Genomic DNA, 22,937 nt, shown 5'->3' on the forward strand with positions numbered 1-22,937 from the left:
ACCTAGGATGAGCAGGTGTCAACGTTGTTAGTGAAGATGAGCTGTAACCTAGGGGCCTGGTAGAGAATGACAGGGGTTGGATGACGTTTTAATCTCCTGGGGTTTTTAATTAAGTCTGTGAACAATGGGCTGAAACTATCAAAAAAGGCCACCTCCTGTTTTCCTCAAACCTGCAGTTTACAAGGCAGGCTGTTTCCCTTAAGTCAAGCTCGCCTGTTACCATGACATTGAAACTTGTCTTAGACGCTGCTGTGTTATATACACTTCAGGAGCATTGCTTTTTTTCCCCTTCTTTTTAACATTCATATATTTTCTATACATCCATTGTTCTTGATAACTTTTCGTTTTGATATAATTTTAAATGCACACAGAGAAAAGTTGCAAAAAGTGTACAAGGAACTCTTGTACACCCTTTACCCAGACTCCACCATTGTTGCCATTTTGCCATTTTTATTCATGTATGCATATATATTTTTCCCAAACCATGAGTTAGTTGGAGACATTATGTCCCTTTACCCAAAATATTTCAGGGTGTAATTCCTAAGAACAAGGACATTCTTTTATTGTCATCACAGTACCTTAATCAAAGTCAGAAAATTTAACATTGCTACAAAGCTATTGTTTAATCCACAGCCCTTGTTCTACTGTAGTCAATGGTCCCAATAATATCTTCTACGGCAATTTTTCTTTCCTGGTCCAGGATCCAATCCAGAATCACATATTGTGATTTAGTTGTGATGTCTCCTTAGTTTCTTTTCATCTAGAACAGTCTTCAGCTTTTCTGTGTATTTCTTGACCTTGACACTTTGGGGAGAATATAGGCCCTTCATTGTGTGGAAGACCCCTTAGTTTGAGTTTTGTCTGATGCTTCTTCATCATTAGATTTAGGTTGTGCATTTTTGGCAAGAAGACCACAGAAGGGATGTTGGGTCCTTCTCAGTACATCACAGCAGGAGGCACATGATGTCGGTTGGGCTCAATTGAAGATCTTACCAATTGTACAGTAACAGAACACCCTTTAGCTTTAGCTTTCCCATTTGGCAGGCATCTTGCTTTGCAGTACAATTTTCTTTTTTTGCACAAGCATGATAATGCAAAATTTCTAAATTATTTTTGATTAATTGCAAATAGCCAAAGTGCAATAACCTGGTGTTTTTTAAGGAAGCAAGTTTACAATAATATACGCTCATTTTCACTTATGGAGTTTTAATGTCAATAGGTATACTTAGATTGAAACAAAATCCATTTCAGACAAAAATGAGAAAACTATGTATTCGTACATCATTTTGAAAAGCTGCAATTTAAGAGTACTAAAGGACAAACTTCCTGATGCAATGAACATATTTTTATTTTTTAATTAATTTTTTAAAGATCTAATTGGCTTTCAGTGACTCATGAATTGGTCAGCATCCCATCTATCAACCAGAAAGGTGCTCCCCAATGAACATATTTTAAAATATTAATATCAATATATCCTTAAAATGTAAGACCCTTATGATTAACATTGTGATATGCCAGGCAATACACTATAAACCAGGAGAAACCTGTAGCTTAGTGGAGGGGGGCGCATTATCATTTGTGGTATGGATCTTAGCAGTAACTGCTGCATAATGATTTTAGGCAGATTCTCGGAGTCTGACAGAGGGGAGGCATGGGACTGGCTGTGCCAAGGGGAAGAAGCTGAAAACCGAGCCAAATACGATTTTGAAATCAGAGCTGTGTCAACATGCACAAATTCACTTGCTTTGAAGGAGCTGCAACGGGATCCAGGAACAGGAAAAGAAATATTTATTGTTTTGCCTTTGCATGCCAAAATGTAAGCTCTCTTTTGCATCTATCCTTTCCTTAAAGCAACAATTGTCTGCATGTAGAATGAGCGTGTTTTAAATGAACCATTCAGTGCTTTTTCCTGCTCTCATTTCCAGTACTGAGCGGCAACATTGTAGACCCAAAATCCTCCTCACTTTGGAGTCAGACAGACCCACACTCTGCCCAAGGCTGGCGTGTGGCCTTGTGCAGGTAGGTCACTTGGCCTCAGTATCTATGCCTTTAAACAGGGACAAAACTTTGCTGAGTCGTAAAGATTAGAAGTGAGAAATGTAAAGAACTCACAGTACTTGACAATGTAGTTTAAGGAAAAGAGCCCTGGCCTGAGAACTGGGGCATCAGGGTCCTGGTCCCTGAGCCTTCATTTCACTAATAAGCACCTGACCTTGGGACGGTCCCTCAGACTTTCTGGATTTTAGTCCCATTAAGGAAGGAGTGTTGGCTGGAGAGACATATAGGTCAAGTTCGAGGGGCACTCGCATGGTGCCATTAATGCAAGGTGGGAAGTTCTTCACTGGAGAGCTGACCGCTGTACTGTGGGAATAGAGGTGAGCAAGCGAATGAGCAATCAGCTCTGCCTGGGCTGGGGGTGGCACTTGAGCTGGGCCTTGAATGCGCACGTGTGGGCTTTTCCACTGGAGAAAGGAGGCGTTTCAGGTAAGGACCAAGACCTAAGGGTCTGGCAGGTGAAAGGACATGGTGCTGCCATGCCAGGAAACGGCGGCTCACTTCCAATCCCACTGCAATCAGCTTCTGGGACTCCCTCTGACTGCTGAGTTATATCAGATATATTTTAAGATAAGGGACCTTCTGTGAGCTTTAGAAATCTGTTAGCTCTACTGTAGGGAAGTGGTAACTGAAATGGGAGTCACCCTATAAGCTCCCAGGTACCCACCATTCGGACCAGGGCAAAGGAAACTACCAGTTAAGCAGCAGTCTTAACTCATTAACAACAATAATTAATCTTTCCATGGAACTTTCTACATGCCAGGCACTGTGCTATACTTCTACTAATTTGTTTAAGCCTCAGAACAATTTTGTGAAAGAGGTGCTGTTATGATACCTCCTGCACAGACGAGGAAGCTTCAAAAGATTAGAGGGATCATTTGCCAAAGGTTATCTGCAAGCAAATGGAAGAATCAAGATTAGGATCCCAGCTGGCCCACAGAAGGCCCTGATCCTAACCGTTCTGTAAACTGCCACTCTAGAGACTACGAAAGAAAAGAATCAATCTTACAGGAAAAAAAAGTATAACTGGCACTAACAATTGAGAATTTAGTCACGTCTTTGAGTATAGCTATAGTAAATGCTACATTCAGACAAGAAGCCAGGGCAGTATTTTTTGGACCCAAACACGCTTTATTATTTCCTTTGGTAACAATTTTGATTGTGTCATTATTTGGGGCACTTAGGTCATGCATTGTAACAATTAAGTCTCCCTTCCCTGTAATGCACCATTCTTTGTTGGAAATGAGAGTTAAGGAGGAAGTGGGGTAGGCTGGACAGCATCTCACGCGGCGATATCAGGGCTTTGTGAAGAGTGGAGGTTCTCTTAAGAAACGCTGGCCTGGTGTGTCTTCTCAGGGTTGAGTGACAGAGCCTCAGGCTGCCAATCTTCCCTCTAAGTCAGGGTTTCTCAAACTGGAGGAACTGTGTGTGGGGGGTGCAGTCATGTCTCAGGGCACTGAGTCTGCAGGGGTGAGGAAAGTGGCTGCAGGGTAATATTATAGCAGGAACTGACTTCTCATCCTTTTGTGTACTACATGCTATCAGGTTGGTGCCAAAGTAATTGCAGCTTTTGCCATTATTCGTAATGGTGAAAACTGCAATTCCCTGTGCACCAACCTAATAGTTCTAACAGGGTCAGTGGGGACAGAAATGGCTGGCACTAGGGGAGCTGGCTTGAAATTGTCTTGAGGAAAACCTTTTTTGTCATTTACTTTTTATAAATAATCATCCAGAAAATTCTACCAATGAACTGTTAAAGAGCTTCTGAATGGGCTGTGGACTGCCCGGCACCCTGGTGGTCAGGAAGATGCATTGAATGGTGGGGAACAGAGTGGGGAGGTCACATGGGTAGGCTGTCACCCTCATCTTCCTTCCCCAACATCTGACTCCAGAGAAGTTAGTCTCTGCTTAGGGTCCTCTGGGGTGCTGAGCATGATGTCCTATTCCTCAATTCATTTCAAAAGACACAAATACTGAGGGCCTACTGTGTGCCAAGCACAATGGCGCCCAGCACTGGGAGCCTGAGGGTGGAAAAGTCAAGGGTTCTGAAGAAGCTTGGTGCCTAGAGTAGGGTATGCCTTAATAATAATATCAACATTCTCATCATCATAGCTACCTCCCATTTTATCAAGTACATGTCATGTGTCAGATGCTGCCCTCTGTGTTTATCATATATGTATTCACTTAATCCTCACAACAGCTCTATGAGATGGGTACTGTTATTAGCTTCATTTTACAGAGGTGGGAAGGAGGCACAGAGAGGTTGATGAACCAGTCCACTGTCACACAGCTAGTAAGAGGTGGGGTAGAAATGGATCCCAGAAATTGTTTGGTGGAGATAGGCAATAGCTCCAGAGAGGACAGAAGCAGGACACCCTCTCTAGTGACACACTCCCTGATGGGGGTGGGGGGTAAGCAGGCAGACTCACACACCTCGTCTTTGGGGAGCTGTAAGAAAAGTGGGGACAATTTTTTTTAAAGATTTTTTATTGGGGAATTGGGGGGATGGGAACAGTGCTGGGGAATTGGGGGAAGGGGAACAGAGAAGTTGCTGTTGTTTTGTTCTTCCGTCTAGATGCGGAGGACGTTGCTTCACTGGCCCAAGTTGGCACCATCATTGCACTCTTCCCGGGCGAGGCAGATCAGTCGCCGGCTTCTGGACGGCCGCTCACTGGCCCTCATATGTGGGATCCGAACCGGGGCCCTCTGGTGTCCCAAGCCAGTTCTTAACCATCGCGCCACTCGGCCGGCCCAAAAGTGCGGACACTTTGAGACACCAGGCAGGGCAATCAGCGGCAGCACCATGAAGGAGTGAAGAGCCCACTGACTCTGGAGCCACCTGCCTGGGTTCGAGTCCTGACCCTACCACTTTCTAGCTACGTAAACTCCTTGTGCCTTAGTTAACTCATTTGTAAAATGGGGATAATTGCACCTACCTGCAGGGCCATTGTAAGGATTAAATAAGTTAGCACTGAGGCTGAAGAATGCTTTCCTCTGGAAAAGCCGCAGCCATGAGGCCGGTTTCCCAGCAACCTTCAATTTTGCTGGTTTTTTTTTTGTTTGTTTGTTTTTTTGCAAACACCTCATTTCAACTCCCTCCCATTAGGCATTTACTTGAAATTTGCTTGAGGTGATGAAGTTCACGTAATAAAAATGTCTATACAGTTTTAAAAAAACTTGGTTTGGCTACAAGCTCTATTTTTTTTTAAAAAATTGAGGTAAAATTCACATAACATAGAATTAACCATTTGACAGTGAAAAATTCACTGGCATTTGGTACATTTACAGTGTTTGGCAACCACCACCTGTATCTAATTCCAAGACATTTTCATCACCCCAAAAGGAAACCCCATTCCTATCAAGCAGTCACCTCCCTTCTCTCCTCTCCAGTCCCTGGCAACCACTGACCCAATTTCTTATCTCTATGGATTTACCTTTTCTGGACATTTTGAATAGAATTATACAGTATTTCTCCTTTTGCGGCTGGCTTCTTTCACTTAGCATGCTTTCAAGGTTCAGCTGTGTTGTAGCGTGTTCTAGTACGTTATTCCTTTTTATGGCTGAATAATATGTTGCTGATCCATTCCTCTATTGATGGACATTTGGCTGTTTCCACCTATGGCAATATGTGCTGCTATAAACATTTTTGGAGAAGTTTTTTTTTTTTTAATACCTGTTTTCCATTCTCTTGGGTACATACCCAAGAGTGGAATCGCTGGGTCATATGGTAACTCTGTTTAACATTTGGAGGAACCTCCAGACCTTTCCCCACAGCGGCTGCCCATTTTTACATTCCCACCAGCAGTGCACGAGGGTTCCAATTTCTCCATATCCTCACCAACACTTGTTATTCTCTGATGCGTAAGAGTCATTTATTTACCTAGATGAGAGCCATCCTTACGTGTGTGGAGTTGTATCTATTGTGGTTCACACTGCTTCTAGACTTGGCCACCTGCATCTTTGGCCTTACATTAGAATCTCCTGGGTTTTAATTTATTTTTTTAACAAGCCCAATGCCTGGGCTGCAGGTGGGCTGGGGCTCAGGCAGGTGCAGGTTTTAAAGCTCTCCTGGTGATTCCAGTGTGCAGCTAAGTTGAGAAACCCCGTGTCAGAGATTCCAGGCCACTCTCGGTTACACACTCTTCTTAATAAGAAATTTAATCGTGTTTAACTAGCTGGGTGAGGCCCACATTCATCTGAAAAAATGGTGAGGGAGTCATCCAGATTTCTATCAGCCATTCTAACCCTAATAGCTAAGGCCAGGTTTTTAAAGAGAGAGAGAGTGCTTTCATCTCATCACCTGAACACAGGGGACAGGGAGGGAGAATGTCTCCAGTGGTCCCAAAGGGACTGGTGAAACAGAAAAAAATCCAACCCAACAGTAAAACAAAAGGTACTGGCTTTGATGGCAGGTGCAGCTGCTAAGGGCAGCCAGCTCCCCATCAGGAAGGTTTAGGACAGCAGCATCATGGCTGGTCTCCAGGTTCTTACAGCCTGAGGACATGTCCGGTTAGTACTCCGGCTTCCCCCGTTCCCCCCACCCTTCGCCCACCACCTTCTCCTTTTTAATGGAGGGCTCTTATTCATTTCAACTTCCTTCTTCCCAGTTGATAGTTACTGTTGCTAACTGTGCAGAACATTGTGATTCTTCCTCAGAGTTTATATATAAAAACTCTGTTGGAAATGTTTAAGTTGGACTGCCTGCGAATATGCAGGTGGGTCCATGTGAGTGTGAGTTTTGGAAAAGAGTAATACCTGACACTAGATTTAGTTTTGCTAAGAGGGTCACATATGGTTTTTCACTCCAAGCGTTGACTTCATCTTATTGTCACCATTCTTACTGCCTTCCAGCCACTCACCCCCAAGGATACACCTGGAGTGGAACAAGCAGATTTTCTCCTTGCAGTGAGGGAGAATGCACACCTTGGGGCACCATGGGGCATCGCAGCAAGAGGCTGTCAGAAAGGACCACACACAGGATTGGGCCTGTCTCAGGTGCTTTTGCGGAGCGGTTAAGGAAGCCGGGCATAGCTCTGAACCGGGCGCTGTCAGGAAGCAGGGGTAATCCCATGATTGGGCGTCTTAATAAATCTCATCTGGAAGCAGGGAAGACTAGGCAGAGGCTGTGATGGGTAAAGAAGCAGCAGTCACTCATTAGCTAGGATTGAGGGATGTTTAGTGACGTTTGTGGTTTGGACAAGGTTCATGCTTTGTCCGTGTTCAGACATGATTACTGAGTGGTCTTGTCCCATCCTGGTCACAGAGTGGCCTTGTCAGATGTTGGCGTTCTGGGAAATTGCTTATGCTCAACAGGAAAGTGCCCGGCCAGCTCCCAGACGCCAGGGGCTACTTTTCTCTGTCTCAAGCCTCCTTTTTGGCCAAGAGCAGAGGATATCCATGATATCTACATTTTTGTCATTGCCAAGATTTTGTTGATTAGGAAGTTGCTTCTGGAATGCAGGCTGTAGTTGGGTAAGTCTCCTGCTTTTTTGTTGCATGATTCTGGCAATTCCCAGAAACTGTAACACAAGTAAATCCCACAAAGTGATTATTTGTCCTGTAACAGGCTTTGAAGCCAGGGGCCTAGATTATAAAACCCAGGCAATGAGAACATGTTCCAGAGCCCAAATAGGTATACTCATAGCCCAGTTGGAGATGTTTAAAGAAGCCTCAAGGCCTTGGTTCCTGTATAAGTCCTACCTTTAACAACCTTGCTAGGATTGTGTCATGGGTAGGTGATATATGCATTGAGAACATCCTTACACTAACTCCTAAAACTACCCCAATGACCCAGTTCCATTCGAGGTCCATTTATCTCTGATATTCTGCTAACATCATGAAGCATTTTTTGTTAAATTCCACTTTTGTTATGGATATCTGATTAGTTTACGGCAAAGTACCTCAAGGATTTTCATCTCCATCTATTTTGCACCTTGCAGAAGCAAGGTGATGCACTAGCTGCTGTCCTGTGCAGCAGGACACAAGCTGCTGAGCAGGACTGGTTACATAATTTACAGGCCCAATGCAAAACAAAGACACTGCGCTCCTAGTTAAAAAATTATTAAGCATTTCAAGAGTGAGAGCAGAACATTAAACCAAGTGCAGGGCTCTTCTGAGCCCCTGACACTGTGATACTGCAGAGGTTACATGCACCAGAGGCCCACCCTGCTGCTGAGTGGGAAGAGGCACACTTGAGACCTGTGGAGCCCCACTGCCCCTGCAGTGTGGCTGAGTACAACTTACAGTCCCAGTGACCTAACTCCACAGGAATGGCAAGAACTGGAGAATGTCCCAGGCAAAAAGCAGGAGCTGCAGTCTGAAATACAGAGATTGAAGGCTGCGATAGCCGAGTACCTAAGGAAACTGAGAACCTCAGAAGAAAGGAAAACATGCAGAACAGCAAACAAGTGGCTGAGAGTAGGAAAAAATTAATGCAGGTACTAAAAAGTGGATCCAGTTCTTAACAAGATGGTTTACTGAAGAACACTTGTGAAGACATTGCCCAGTTCTTGTAGAAAGGTGAAGGACTCAGCAAAACAGTACTAGAGGCTGCCTGCAGGGAACACGACTTCAATCTCTAGGTTCTTCTGCTTTTGCGGAGGTACGTTGAGTTCACTGATCTAAACTTTGTCAAACCAGTACAGCAATTCCTGTGGAGCTTCTAAATGCCGAGAGAGGCACAAAAGACTGATGGGATGATGGAGGCATTTGCCCAGTGATATTGTAATAAAGGAGGGCTTGAATGTACAGACATTGAATGTTCTCTTTTGTCACACCTTGAACACCAGCCATAACCCTAAAGTCAAAGACAAGCGCACAGCGGAAAGGTTCACTGCCACGAACAGAGGCACGAGTAATGGAGGAGCAGCTCTAGAATCTGTCATTTCCCAAATCAACATTAACGTTAACCCTCACTTGCTTCTCCCCATTCCCATTTTGTTTGAAAATGTAGGTAATCTAAATGCCCAGGAGCTTCCCATTCGATCCTGAAATGCAGAGGCAACCCTTGGTAATAATAATGGTAATAATAATTCTAATAGGTTTAACTGTAGCATTTGTAGAGTTAAGAAAAATGCGGCAGTACAGTACTTTTAGACTATAGGGTGGATCCTAGCATTTTATTTTCTGGACTTGGCCAGAAAATAAGAGGGGCCTTGGCTTGGGGGTTGGTCTGGGGGGGGGAAGTACAGGAGGTGGGCCCCCCCGGAAGTCGTGCTGCGCTGTTTAAACCTAAGGTGACCTAACGGATGGCGGGAGCTCCGCCGATCTGGCGCAGGGCGCGGCCATTGGTGACGCACGCCAGGGAGCACGGCGCCCACGTTTCCACCATTGCATTAGCGAGGCCTCACCCCCCTGCGCTCTAAGTTCGGAGCTGCGGGCATCCGCGCTTCCTCCCTCCCGGAGGCGGGCCCGACCCCGCCCCTGCGCCCCGGGTGGCTACCGGCGGTCCCTCCCACCTCCTATCCTCGGCCTCCCCGGCGCGGCGCAGTCCCCACTGGCCGCAGCCTGACCCGCCGCACGGCCCCTCAGTCTCCCGTGGCCGCCTCCCCCAGGCATGGCCCAGGGCCTCGCCTCACTATGGCAGCAGCACGGCACAGCACGCTCGACTTCATGCTCAGCGCCAAAGGTGAGGGCGCGCGGCCACCACCTGCCCGGCAGCCCCCGCCGCCCGGAGGGCTGGGGCCGGCGGCGCCGGGCGGGGCGCACGCCGCGGACCGAACAATGCGCGCTGCGGGACCGCGTGCACTGGCGGCCGGGCGGAGGCCGCGCTCCAGTTCGCGCCGCGCTCATTCCCGGCCGCACCGCGGGGCCTGGAGGGGCCGCGCCGGGTATCCCTCCCGGCTAAGCCCCCCCCCTCGGGTCCCAGGTCGTCCACTCGCACCCCACGCGGGCTCGGCTGCCCCCGCTGGGGTCCCCTTCGCGCTGCCCGGCGCGGGAGGAACCCCCCCCCGCGTCCGCGGCAACCTCTCCCCCCCCGCCCCGCCCCATAGGACGGGAGTGCTGGGGCGGCGGCAGAGCGAGGCGTGGTTCGCGCGGGGCCGCCCGCGTGACCTTTTCCCGTTTTCCGAGGCGGGTAAACCCCCTTCGGGGATGGGGGCTCCCCTCGCGGGAGCGCGGGCTGAAAAAGGACCGCGCGGTGCCTGCAGAATTCTTAGGCGACTGCGTAGGAGACGAATCGCCCGGAAAGGGACGGGGGACGGGAAAAGGAAACGATTATTATTATGGGGGTGGGGGATGAAGTCTGGGCGCGGGAACCAGACCTCTCGGAATCGGGGAGGCTCTGAAAACTGAGGCGACCTGAACAGTGGGCTGGGGAAGTTGGAACTGTGTGCGGGAATTATGGGGGGAGGGGTATTTTGCATGCTTTTTCTCTGGGTGCTTATAAGTGGGGGGAGGGGTAGAACTGCGGGTCTTCTTTTCTGGTGGCTTTTAAACGTACGAGTGCCGCAGACTTGAATCTGCGCGTACTGTATGTCCCACTTGGAGCATCTCATCCACATCCTGCATTTTCCTTGAAATAGATGGATCAGCCTTTTTTGTTACTTAAAACATTGACTTTTCTCAGTTTCTCTTCCCGTTTTTTTTAACTTCTGAGTACTTACTTTGCATTTTCTTCCCCAAACTTAAAGGATCTCCGGAGGCACAAGACTTAATAAAAAGACTGAGGATTGGAGCAAAGCAGGGTTGCGCCCTGCCTTGATTGGCTCTGCATGTGACTTTGGCCGTATGTCTCAGCCCTGAGTCTCATATTCTTTGTGGTAAAAAAAAAAAGGCGTGGGGGTGGGGGGCGAGAACGGTGCACACTTCATAAGGCTTTTAATTAAGGCAGTTGCTGTAAAACACTACAAGGTTGTTAAGTAATACCAGTGTATTTGGGTGGTCGGGAAGTGACTTGGAGAAAACAAAGCACTTTTTAGTTCCCACATTTCTTAGGTGAGGATGGAGGGAAAGGAGACCGCTGGGAAGAATCTGGAGATAAAATGGTGAGTGGGGCTTGCAGTTAGTGGGGTGTGAGATCGCTACGGTTTTATAGAATTACACTTCCAGTTAAAGCTGGTAGTGGTTAGTGAAGGGTCTAGCATACTCAATTATAGAGGTGAGGAAGGTGAGGCTTGAAGGAATAGTGGTTCAAAGTCACCTAACTGCTAAGAGGTGAGTCTAGGAAGTGACCCTCATGGTAAGCACCTGTGAACACTCACCTGTACTTAGCGTGACTTTTTAGGGGCTAAGGAGGGTAATCTTTGGATGAGGAATGAAGATTCTGGCACTTTTCCTCAGTCTGAGTGCCCTTGCCTGAAGCCTTAAACAGCTTTCAGCTTAATTCAGGTATTACGCCTGCTGAAATGATGGCACGCAATGGGCTACTTCTGTCTTCCAGTATAAAAGTGGGGGGAAAACTTTTGGCGTAACTACGAAGAAAAACAGCAAGATAACTTGAACACTTTGAAATGACACTGGCCAGCAATGGAGACAGAACCATGGACGTGCAGTTTGGAAGGGAGCAGGAGAATCTGGCAGGTTCAGAGTTAGCAAGGTGTGGAAGTGGCATCTAAATTTAGTAGTGCGAAGAGAAAGTAAAAAAGATTGCGAATGCCCAGTTATTCTGAATTCCCAGCCTGTTAATCTTAAAAGTTTTGATGGCAAGGTAAAGAACATTCTAGAAAGAAAGAGTACTAAGGAGGAGGATGTATATGTATGCATCTATGAAATAATACTAAGGAGGGAGATGTGTATGTATGCATCTGTGTTAGATCTTGAGTCCTTACAAAAGTGTTTTGGGAGTAAGAGAAGTCTGATTCTTACTGTATTCCCCCCATCATTTGATTTGGGGAGAGGCATGTCACCCTCACTTGTCAGTAGCCATCCACACTTGTAAAACAAGGGCGTCTGGCTAGACTAGGCTCTTCTAAGTTCTTTGAGTTTTCAGTAAGGGGCACTTTGTAAGAAATCTGCCACCTGTGAGGTCTCCAAAAACATTTATTTTAATTGGTAATAATGAGTCAAAAAGCATTACTCTTGGCATGAGTATTGGATGTGACTCAAGGGTGAGTCAAATGCCTGTGGAGCCTGGATTCATGTTCTTCCCATTTGTCAGTAATTCTTCCGAAAGCAGTTCTATGATGTGATTTTAATGGAATTAAATTCGAAACAGCTATGTTACTATATTGTGATTCCATAGAACTTAGTTGCCCATGCAATCCCGCTAGTACTCAGCAGCCACTGGGCTGCGAAGGGCAACTAAAAGTTTGGTCCGGTGGTGCCTGTTTAGTGTGCTGGCTGATGAGGTAACCCAGGAAATTTTAACTTTTGCTAAAAAAAAAAGAAAGAAAATCTCTGGTCATCTTGGTAAGTGAACTGTTGGACTTTGAGGACACTTGAGCCCAGAAAACATTTCGTGATTTCTCAACCTGAGGCTGACAAGAATAAACATATCCTGTGTTTGTAGAGTTTAAGCATCTCTGGGCTGGTGGAGGTCACATGGTTTGTTTCTAGTCAAATGAGCTAGCCAGAGAGCATGCTGGGTATACAGAGATGGGTGAGGTATGTATGGCCTCTGCCTGTCTGTTAGAGTATAGTCTCTAGCCGGCCAGTTAGTCCTGGAAAGGTCTAGCCGTCTTCCTTTTGGTGTCCATGTCTTCTGGGCTGGGAGCATCTTTTTTTTTTTTTTTAGCTGAGCCATCCTGCCACCTGTTGGCAGCTCACGGCTGCTCAGCTCGGGCTGACTCGAACCGCTGTTGCTCAGAGCTCAAACTCTTGAGCGAGCTCTTAACCAACTGAGCCACTCAGCCGGCCCTTGGGAGCATCTTTGAAGGCAGATCTCCAGGGTCTGTATCCTGGACACAGTTCCAGGACATCCTAGATGTTTGATAAGTGCTGGTTAAATGGATCCGAATGATGTGGTGGTAAAGGTGGAAAGCTAGTTCTGTCTGTCTTTTGGACCACTGATCTATACTTTTTTATATAGTAGGGAAACAAAGTGTGTCACTCAAATTCACGAATTAGTTTCACAACAAAAATTGTGTATAATAAATTAAGAACAGAAGGCTGCTTGGGAATTTGGGGCTTAGTGGAAAGGTTTAGGGTAGGAGTTCCTTAAATTCTTTTGTGCCTTGACCCTCATCGGGAAGCAAGCCTGCGGAGCTCTTCTCAGAATAAGAATTTTAAATGCATAAAAGAATTCAGTTATTTAATATGCAATTATCAAATTAACTCCAAATATGTGGCATAATAATATGTGCTTCTTTAATAGCAAATAACATGATCTAGCAGTAGGCCTAATAATTCATAATGTTGAAGTAGACCCAAGAAAATCGGTATTTCAACTGTGATGTGATAAGAAAAAGCTGTGGTTTTATTGGTGCCAGGCCAGGTATAGTTGATAATGTGGTTTCACTAGCATACTTGAAGAAAATGCTATATTTCAGTAAACATAAGGATATATATTTTTTCTATCCAAGTTCCTAAACCCACGGAATTATATCCACTGGCCCCTTAGGAGCCCATGGACCCCAGGCTCAGATCCCCTAGGAGCTGGAGAGAAAACTGGGACTGACATTTCTGTATATTGTTTTTTAGGAGGAGTAGGTTTCCACTCAAGGCCAGAGCTGTAAGCAGATGTTCCTGGTTCTTCAAAAACAACTCTTGGAAAATGTCAAAGCTGATGTTTATTAAATGCCTCCTGGGCTAGGCATTACCCTAAGTACATTACACGTTAGTTTACCTAATTTGGATGGTAGGTTCTGTTATCCCTGCTTTAAAGATGAATAAATAGGCCCATTGCAGTTTTTCACCTTATAAGGGGGGTGGGTAGCTGGGATTCAAAGCCACATCTATTTGATTCCGAGGCCTTTGTTAATTCAACAACTGCGAAGCCTCTAGTTGAGGGCAGTGATTCTGAAAGTGCCTCCCTCTCCACTCATTCCCCGCCCCCCATCCCGGGACATTTGGTAATACCTGGAGGCATTTTTGGTTGTCACACCTGGGGACGCTCCTAGCATCCAGTAGACCAGGGGTGTTGCTAAACATCCTAGAGCGCACAGGACAGCCCCCACAGCATTGGGAGCCCAACATGTCCATAGTGCTGGAGTAAGGAAACCCCGTTGTAAGTTCCCAGCTAGGCTGTTGAACTGAATGTGATGACAAACTATCAGCAAAATTTCCCTGGTCCTTTTTGGAAGTCTCCATTGTGCAGAAATCGATAGGCGCGGAGGGAGGATGGCTTCCAAGGTTTGCACTGGGGTCTGCTAGGAGCAGATGGTAAGGCCTGCACTTCATTTCAACTGAGCCTGTGGCTTCGGGTGACCCTCCCTGAGTTCCTGAACTTTGGACGGGCCCATCCACCGGGCTCCCACTGTGCCATGCATTTGTTGAGCTGCTTTCTGGTGGAAACATATTGGCTTCATGTGTTTTATTTATTTTTTCTTTTTAATTTCCAGCTTTATTGAGGTATAATTGACAAATAGGAATTGTTTATATTTAAGGTGTGCAACTTGATATTTTGATATATTGTGTAGATTGTGAAATAATGACCACAGTCAAGCTATTAATGTATCCATAATCACAGTTACCGTATTCTTTCCCTCCCTCTTCCCTTTCCCTCTTTTTTAAAGAACTTTACTTTTCAATTACTGTTGACATACAATATTATATTAGTTTTAGGTTTACAAAATAGTGATTAGACATTTATTATCTTCGTGTGTTTTAAATAGCTGTAAACTAGAAGCTTAAAACCTAAACAACCCAGTTTTAATTGCATCTAGTGTTTTTGTTGTTCAAGAGTAAAAAAGGCTTTTCCCTAACCTTTCAGCACGATTATTATCCCTCATCCACTATTGTGATAAACAGTTCACACTCCCACTTTAACAATGAAGCCTGGGGTGGGAGGCTGATGGCTGGGAGTGGGCCCCACTTTAGATAGACTGAATCACAGTCTGGGAGGGGAAAGAGTTCCCGGAATTTGCATTTTTTAACCAGTTTTCTCCCAGTAATTGTGTTGCTGATTAAGATTAGAACCACTATAATAGGATCCTCATTCAAAAATGGGAAGCCCTTGTATCAGAAGCCTTGGGGGCACTCCCCCCCCAACCCCCATCAGCAAGTCTTTCAGTCCCGATAGCTCTCAAATTCCTTGCTCACCTTTTCCCTGGCTACATTTCTTGGCCACAGTCGCTTTGTCTCCATATTTGGGAAGGGCTGGATCATTAGGAACTCAACAGGTCAGTTCCCCTTTGCCCATTTTGAAATCCTCCTGTGGGTCCTCATTGCGACTCCTTATCAGCATTTACAAGGTGCATTTCTATCCCGTTCTCCTCACTCAGCACACACTTGAGTCTCACACTCTTGTGCTTCCAAGGAGCCAGGAGGTTCTTGGTCCCAGAATTGAACCACTTTGGGAAGGCATGCTTTGATCTTTAGGTATTCTCTGGTACCTTAATTGTGTTTGAAAATGTCTTAAGGACTGCTTGGAGGAGGTCCTCAATGGAGTCTGCCTTCATTCAGCATGCTGTTTCGCTACGTTGGGATTTTTTCTTAACTCTCGTTCCCCTAACGCTGCAGTAGATTCTTAATTGCATTGGTCATGTTCTTTTTGACTCCAAGCTGAAGAATTGCACGTTGCTGGGAATTCATTTTGTGAGCTTGCCATTAAAATTTTGTATAAACCATGATCCTTTTGAGAGTACAGTTCCAGAGTTTTACCCACTTCTTTAAATCTACAGAGAGGTCTTTTAGGGCAGAATTAGTTTGTGCAAGTGCTTATTTGGTAGTTCCCTATGTTACATGCTTTGGAATTGATAACAGCTGTTTAAGAAATTGACGCAGTAATCTAGGCATTAGGAGTGATCCCCACCCCCACTAACAAGAGAGAGGTACTTTTCCAAGAAATCCGAAGCCCTGCACGGGATGTTTCTGAAGGAGAGTGTTTTCCAATTGAATAACCAACCGGAGACAACATGTGTTGTGTTTTTTTGAGGGGGCAGGCCGGTTTGGTTTTGCAGTGGAGGAGTGACCAATTTGGAGTCTCCGCATCTCCTTAATTGTGTAATGAAATTGGCCATGTTTGATATAATGAAATGGGCCATGTTTGAATCGGCACTTGCAGGCCTTTGCTACCTTCTTGGGAGACAGACTGTGAAGTGCTGTGGTTTCTCATAAAAGGTAGAGCTTTTGGGGTTGGGCTTGCTACCTGGACAAGGCTTTATGATTTGAATCGAGACCACCATGGTTATACTAACCTTTGGTAAGTGAGGATTAGTTAGAAAGTTACTGGATTGTGGTTGGGTGTCTGTTTTAGAACGTGTTCAATAAAGCTTTTATTGAGCTTAGTTTTTGGAGTCAGGATATTCCAGGCATTTGAATCCACCATTTCACTGCAGTTGTAACCCAAGCCTGCTGGTGTGCGCTGCGGCTCCAGCCACCATTTCATGGTAGTTTAATTACAGGCTCAGTTCTTTCGAGAAGTTGGGAAACCTCCTCAATTGAATCTGGAAACCAAGTATGTAAACCATTGCACAAATGCTCTTTTAAATCCTTACAACTAGGCACTTTTCCAGACCCCAGGAAAAACAACTCTGGGGCCCTACGTTGTGGTGGGCCTGGATTTCATTAAACTGATACTATCATCTGTGTTCCGGAAAGAGCCACTGAGCTAGTGCACACTTGTGAGCAAATACATTTATGTGCTAAGCCACAGACTCAGAAGGAGCTGGTAAGAGCCGGCAGCAGGTAGCATGTTCTAGATTCCTGAGCTGACTTGACCCTCTGGGTAGTTTCACAGGCACCTTCATTTCTCCCTCTGCATGAAGGCGCTAATGACACCCAAATCCCACACACTGTGTTGGTGAGTGGGCTGTCCAATAAAATGTTTGGAAGAGGGTTGGATGATACATAGAATACTTAACACTAATTGCAATACTTATAGCTGAGGACTTTGAAATTGTGCCAGTGGATAAAGATGCTCACTTATAAAGAGGTGTGAATTTAACGGATTGAAAGATAAGGAAAATTCTGCTGGCAAAAGCAAGAGGCAGAAAATAATAGGTTGATTTGTGATTTGAAGGCTGGTCTACTTTACATAAAAGCTCTTTGAGTTAGTAAAGCAGACTTTTTAAAAGACACTGATTTTTAAAATAATGCTTCCATCAATTTGTGTCGCACGATTCCATTTTACCTAGAATGGAAATTTCCCCAGTGAGAATCCTGACCAATTTCTAGAACACTTATATTGCACCAAAAATGGTTGCTTCTGAAAGACTGTAGATCATAGTGGTCAAGCAAGACTGTGATATGATAAGGGGGCATTCTGAATATCTGGAGGTGAATATAGAACGTATCTCAAACTTGGCTCCACATGGAAACCTTGGGAGTATTTTTCAGGACCGGTACCTTGGGTCACGCGTTGGGAAACAGTAATGGCATATGTTTAGAAATGGTTTAGCACTGAATCTTTAAACTGCATAATGCTGCAGCTGAGTGGCCCAGTTGGTTTGGGGTTTTGAGGGAAGAGGGTTGTGGGCTGGCTTGTCCGACTGTTTGATGTTCCTGGGTGGGCTTTGTCTAGGTTGGAGAGAGAGAGAGAGAGAGAGAGAAAAGATTCCCTTTTCTGATGCCCTTTGGTATGATGTGCAGAATATGTTACGACTTTTTTCAAATGGCATTTTGTGAATGTTAAGTTCTTAATGCAGTTCCTGTGTGTACCTTTTTTTCTTTGAATAAAGGATCTGGCAGTTTACTTGAAGAAACTGCAGAGGCTGTTGAAGTAATGGTGTGTGCATTTGTCTTTTAATTAAATTTTTTTTTGCTTTAAAAGCTACTTGCTCATTTTAGATTATGTATAGGGTGTGGGGAAATATAAAGGGGGAACCCCAGTCTGTAATCTTATCACCAGTAGATAACCAACCACTGTTGATGTTTTGGTGTGTGGGACAAATGGCTTCTTCTTGTCACATATATAACTAAGGAAGGGAACACAATGTCTTGATTAAAAACACTCACTTTTGGAGCCCGGCTGCTTGAGTTTGAATCCTGGCTCTACCACTAACTAGCTGTGTGACCTTGGGCATGTTCTTGACTTCTCTGCCCTATTGGGCTGGCTACACTTCCATATTACTATGAGTGGACAGTGAGAGTGGACATTCTTGCCTCATTAGCTTTCAATCTATTACCATTAAGTACGATGCTAGCTGTAGGTTTCTGTACATGCTCTTTAGCAAGTTGTGGAAGTTCCCCTCTATTCCTGTTTTTCTCTGCATTTTTATTTTGAATGGGTGTTGAGTTTTTGTCATATTTTGCTTGCATCAATATCGGGATTATTTTTTCTTTAGCTTATTAATAGGGTGAATTACATTGATTTAAAAAAAAATACCGAACGAGCCTTGCATACCTGGAATAAATCCCGCTGGGTCATGGCATATAATTTTTTACATTGCTGAATTTTTGTTAAGGATTTGCCAAGGATATGTTAAAGATTGTTATGTTTATATTCGTGAAGGATAGTGGTCTGGTGTGTAGGTTTCTTTTTGGACTGTTTTGGCTTTGTGTTAGTATAATGGCTCCATAAAACAAATTGGGAGGAAGTCTTTTCTGTTTTCTGGAAGGGATTATGTAGAATTGATGTTCATTCTTTAAATATTTGGTGGAGTTCTCCAGTGAAATCATCTGAGTGTCGAGATTTTTCCTTTTAGTTTTAAAATTACAGATTCAATGTCCTTATAGGGCTATTTGGATTATCTTATTTCATATTGGTGAGTTGTGATAGTTTGTGCTTTTTGAGGAATTGGCCCATTTCCTTTTTAAGTTGTAACATTTATTTGTGTAGAGTTGTTTGCAGGATTCCCTTTTGGTGTCTGTAGGGTCTGTAATGATACCTTTTTGTTTTATTCGTAATATTGGCAATCAGTGTCTTCTCTTTTTTTTTCTTTGGGCAATCTTGTTAGAGTTTGTCAATTTGATTTTTTTTTTCAGAGGAATAGCTTTTTGCTTCATTGATTTTTCTCTACAGTTTCAATTTCATTGATTTCTGCTGTTATCATTATTTCTTTCCTCTGCTTGCTTTGGGTTTACTTTTTCTAGGTTCTTGAATTGGGAGCGTAGATTAGTGATTTGAGACTAGTTGCATTCTCTAGGTTTCTGTTAGCTGCTCTTGTCACTTCCATGTATTCCTAAAAAGCAGGGGTACTAGTTATATAGGTTATTAGCTGTTTTCCCCCCCGACATTTAATAAGTTGCTAACTTGAGTGTAGGAAATATTATTATTCTAGTCTCAAATTCTAAGAACATTACTTCTGGAAATTCGGGTTGTAGAATTATAGTTGGCTGTCCCTGTGTCTGTTAGTTAGGAATTTAGAGCTGAAAGCACCTTAGACCAAGGGTCACCAAATCCTGCACTGTGACCTCTTTTAGTATGGCCCTCCAGCTAAGTATGAGTTTTGCATTTTTAAAGGGTGGTGTGTGTGTGTGTCTGTCTGTCTGTCTGTCTGTCTGTCTGTCCGTCCGTCCGTCCGTCCGTCCGTCCGTCCGTCTGTCTCTCTCTTTCTCTTTTGAGACATAGACCTGATTTGGCCTAGAAAGCCTGAAATCTTCCCTGAATGGCCCTTTACAGGTTGGCCCACTCCTGCCTTTAGACTGTCTAAGTGCAGTGGCTTGCTTCAGAGCCATGTGGAAAAATTGACCAGTACAGATTCCCAGGACCTTTTTCTCATCTGGAATCCATCACTGCACTCGCCCCTCCCTGTGTCTGGGAAGCTTTGACTTGGGTCCTTCGTCTTTCATCTCTGTGCTATTCTGCAGTCACTCTTGGTTTTCCAGTGAGTGCCTCCTGGGCGCTGAGCAATCTCCACGGAGGGCCATTCCAAAGGGGGCAAACCTGATGGCCTTCGCTGAGTCTGCCCTGGCCAAAGCCAGAGGAAGAGAAGGTGCCGCGGCCGCCTCCGGGACCGCTGTGACATAAAGGTGGTTTTTGACATCACAAAGTCTTAAATTGCTTTGTCCATGGAAATGCTGTTTTATTTGTGATTCTCAGCCTGACATAGAAGCTTGGGCAGAAACCCTAGAATTGTTTATAGAAACGCAGATGGTAATAGGTCTGACCTGTAAGGGATCCTGCCTACTTCAAGTTAGTGGGAAGAGAGCCGGGTATTCCTGATATTGGCTAAGTGTTCCTGAATAATAAAAGTGGCAATCCCACAGTTTCTACTTTGGAAAAGAATTCTCATTCTCCTTCGGGGTGGAGCTGAAGGAAACCATTGCTGTCTTTCCGCAGGCCTGCCTGAAACCTGTTCTCATCCCGCTGCTCTGTCCGCTGAGGGGAAGAGGGGGATGACAGGTGGCAGCTGGGACCCTTTGCACTCCTCATGGTGGACTGTGGACAGCAGTTTTGAATGAAAGGTGGAAGGGCTGGGCATGTTTCCTGGTTCAGGCGCCTTAAGTCTTCGCCTGTCCCCTGACCGCAAACTCTGGAAGTCAGTCCCCTCTTGCCACCTGGCTTGTCCCTTTTGTGATGCTGCTGGGACTGCTTTCGCCTCAGTCCTTGAACGTCTCCTTCCTTTGGGGATTCCCACAGTCCCCATACAGGGCTCTTGGTGGTCCTGACCCCTTCTCCATGGCCTCTGCCTTGGTGGTCTTCCCTGCTCTCGTCCACAGCTCTGGCCTGAGCTTACTCCTTTCTCTTCCCTGAAAACACATTCCTTGAGCCCATGGGGGTCGTAGGATGCCTTATGTTGCTCAGATGATTCCTTCTAGGAGAGGTCAGGTGGCCCCATGGTCAGCATCTCATGACCACAAACTGTTACTGTACCCCTAAATGAAAGCCAGGCTTTTGCGTAATCCCCGTTCTGTGCCTTATTTTATAACTTGGTTAGCCTCCCATGTGGGCTCTCAGGATGTCACCGGTGCGTTTGAGCCACTTGACAACTCCACAGAGGTGCCACTCTCTCTATGCCAGCGGAGGCTTGTGGGGGAAATGGACGTAGGCAGGCAGGGGGTACAATACGCATTAGCGTTTGGGTTCCACACTAAAGAGGGATTAGGATTGTGTCTCATAAATCATATTTGTATAAACCCTCATTTAAGTTCATAAGGCGATTGGTTCCTGGCGGTGGTATTTGAAAGGAGACCGAGCCTCCTGGCCCCTTTCCAGTAGGTGTTGGGGGTGGTGGGAAGTGCCCCTTTAACTGCTCCCCTGCAGTGGGAACGCGAAGGCAGGCCAGTGAAATAATTAGCTGGACTGTGAGTTGTAAGGAATGATTGTGGCTGGTACTGTAATGAGGCCCATATGGTTTTCCTTCATGCATCTTTGTCTGAAAAGAGCTTGGGTGTTATGTCTGTGTTGTGTTGTATGGCTGTCAATCCAGCTCCAACAGGTCTTTTTCTTCCGTTCTGCAGTTAATTTTTTCCTGGGTTGGTTACTCTTCTCTATGAACCTGAGAAACTTTGCTCTGAAAATAAGACCTTCAAATTGTCATTGTCCCTTTCTGTATTTTGAAGCCCAGTCTCGCTGCTGTAATGTTATTTTATCTTTTTGGAGATACAATTGACATAACATTGTTAGTTTCAGGTGTATAACATGATTCAATATTTGTATATATGGTGAAATGCTCACCACAGTAAATCTAGTTAACATCCATCACCACACATAATTACACCCAGACACTGGTTCCCCTGCGAGGGGTGGTGACTGGTGGGAATGGGTAGAGAAGACCACTCCTTAACGCCCCTTCCACGTGGTGCATAGGGCCTGGTTGATTGAAGGATAAACCAACTGCTGGAACTTTCTGTTGCTTTGATTACCTCACAGTAACTGAGAATCTAAAAGTGCAGCTTGTGTTTGGTTGTTTTGGGACAGCTTTATTTGAGATATGACTCACGTGTCATACAGTTCCCTTATTTAAAGAATACTGATTTTCAGTACAGTTGGCCTTCCTCATCTACAAACTCAACCAACTGCATAGAAAATATTTGAAAAAAAAGTTAATGTTGCTGACTGAACATGTACAGACTTTTTTTCTTGGCATTATTCCCTAAACAAGATAGTATAACAACTATTTACATAGCATTTATGTTGTACTAGGTATTATTAGTAACCTGGAGATAATATAACGGATATGGGAGGATGTGCATGTGCGTAGGTTATATGCAAATACTACACTGTTTTATATGCGAGACTTAAGCATTCCTAGGAGTCCTGGAACCAATCCCCCTGAGATACCAAGGGCTGGGTGTATATTCAGAGTTGTGCAACCATCACCACAATTTGAGAATATTTTCTTCACCCCAGACAGAAATCTGTAGCCCTTAGCCATCCCTCCGTTCCTCCCAGGCCCTGGCACCCACTAATTTGCTCTCTGTCTAGGGATTTGCCATTTCTGTCCAGGTCCTATAAATGGACTCATACAATATGTGATCCTTTGAGACTGGCTTTTTTGACTTAGCATCATGTCTTCAAGGGTCATCCATACTATAGCACATGCCAGTACTCTGTCCCTTCTATGGATGAATAATAGTTCATGGTATGGATATGCCACATTTTGTTTTTCCATTTATGGGCAATGAGGGTTTCCACTTTTTATTGTTATGAATCATGCTGTTCTGAACATTCCTCTTGACTTAGGTTTTGTGTCATGAGATTAAACATGTTGCTGTTACATAAAGAACTGGACGTGGGAATACAAGCCCAAGCCCAAGCTGTTGAATAACAGGGGCCTGAGGAAGCACCTGCTTGATCTTCACTTTAATCCCTGGAAATTCATTAGGTTTGTGCATGCCTGAGTCGTCTCCTGATGCACACAGACCCTTGGTTAACATTTCAAAATGAGAAGAATCAGTATTTTAAATGTAAGGGTTAAGCTCTTTTGATTGTGAGAGATGAAGACCCTTTCTGCATATCA

At 44.9% G+C, this 22,937-nt stretch overlaps 1 protein-coding gene and 1 pseudogene across 1 annotated transcript in view; both read left to right on the forward strand.

Annotated features, from left to right (window-relative positions):
• The first annotated feature begins 6,989 nt into the window (after window positions 1-6,989).
• Window positions 6,990-9,045, forward strand: LOC109395256 (cytohesin-1 pseudogene; annotated as a pseudogene).
• Window positions 9,046-9,409: 364 nt separating this feature from the next.
• SMS (spermine synthase) overlaps window positions 9,410-22,937 on the forward strand; it is a 45,708-nt gene continuing 32,180 nt past the window's right edge. The window contains exon 1 of the mRNA XM_019667143.1: window positions 9,410-9,682. Coding sequence (XP_019522688.1) covers window positions 9,634-9,682 — 49 coding nt within the window. The 5' untranslated portion in view covers window positions 9,410-9,633. The remainder of the gene's footprint in view (window positions 9,683-22,937) is intronic.

Source organism: Hipposideros armiger, unplaced genomic scaffold, assembly GCF_001890085.2.
Source record: "Hipposideros armiger isolate ML-2016 unplaced genomic scaffold, ASM189008v1 scaffold_13, whole genome shotgun sequence".
Taxonomy (NCBI): domain Eukaryota; kingdom Metazoa; phylum Chordata; class Mammalia; order Chiroptera; family Hipposideridae; genus Hipposideros; species Hipposideros armiger.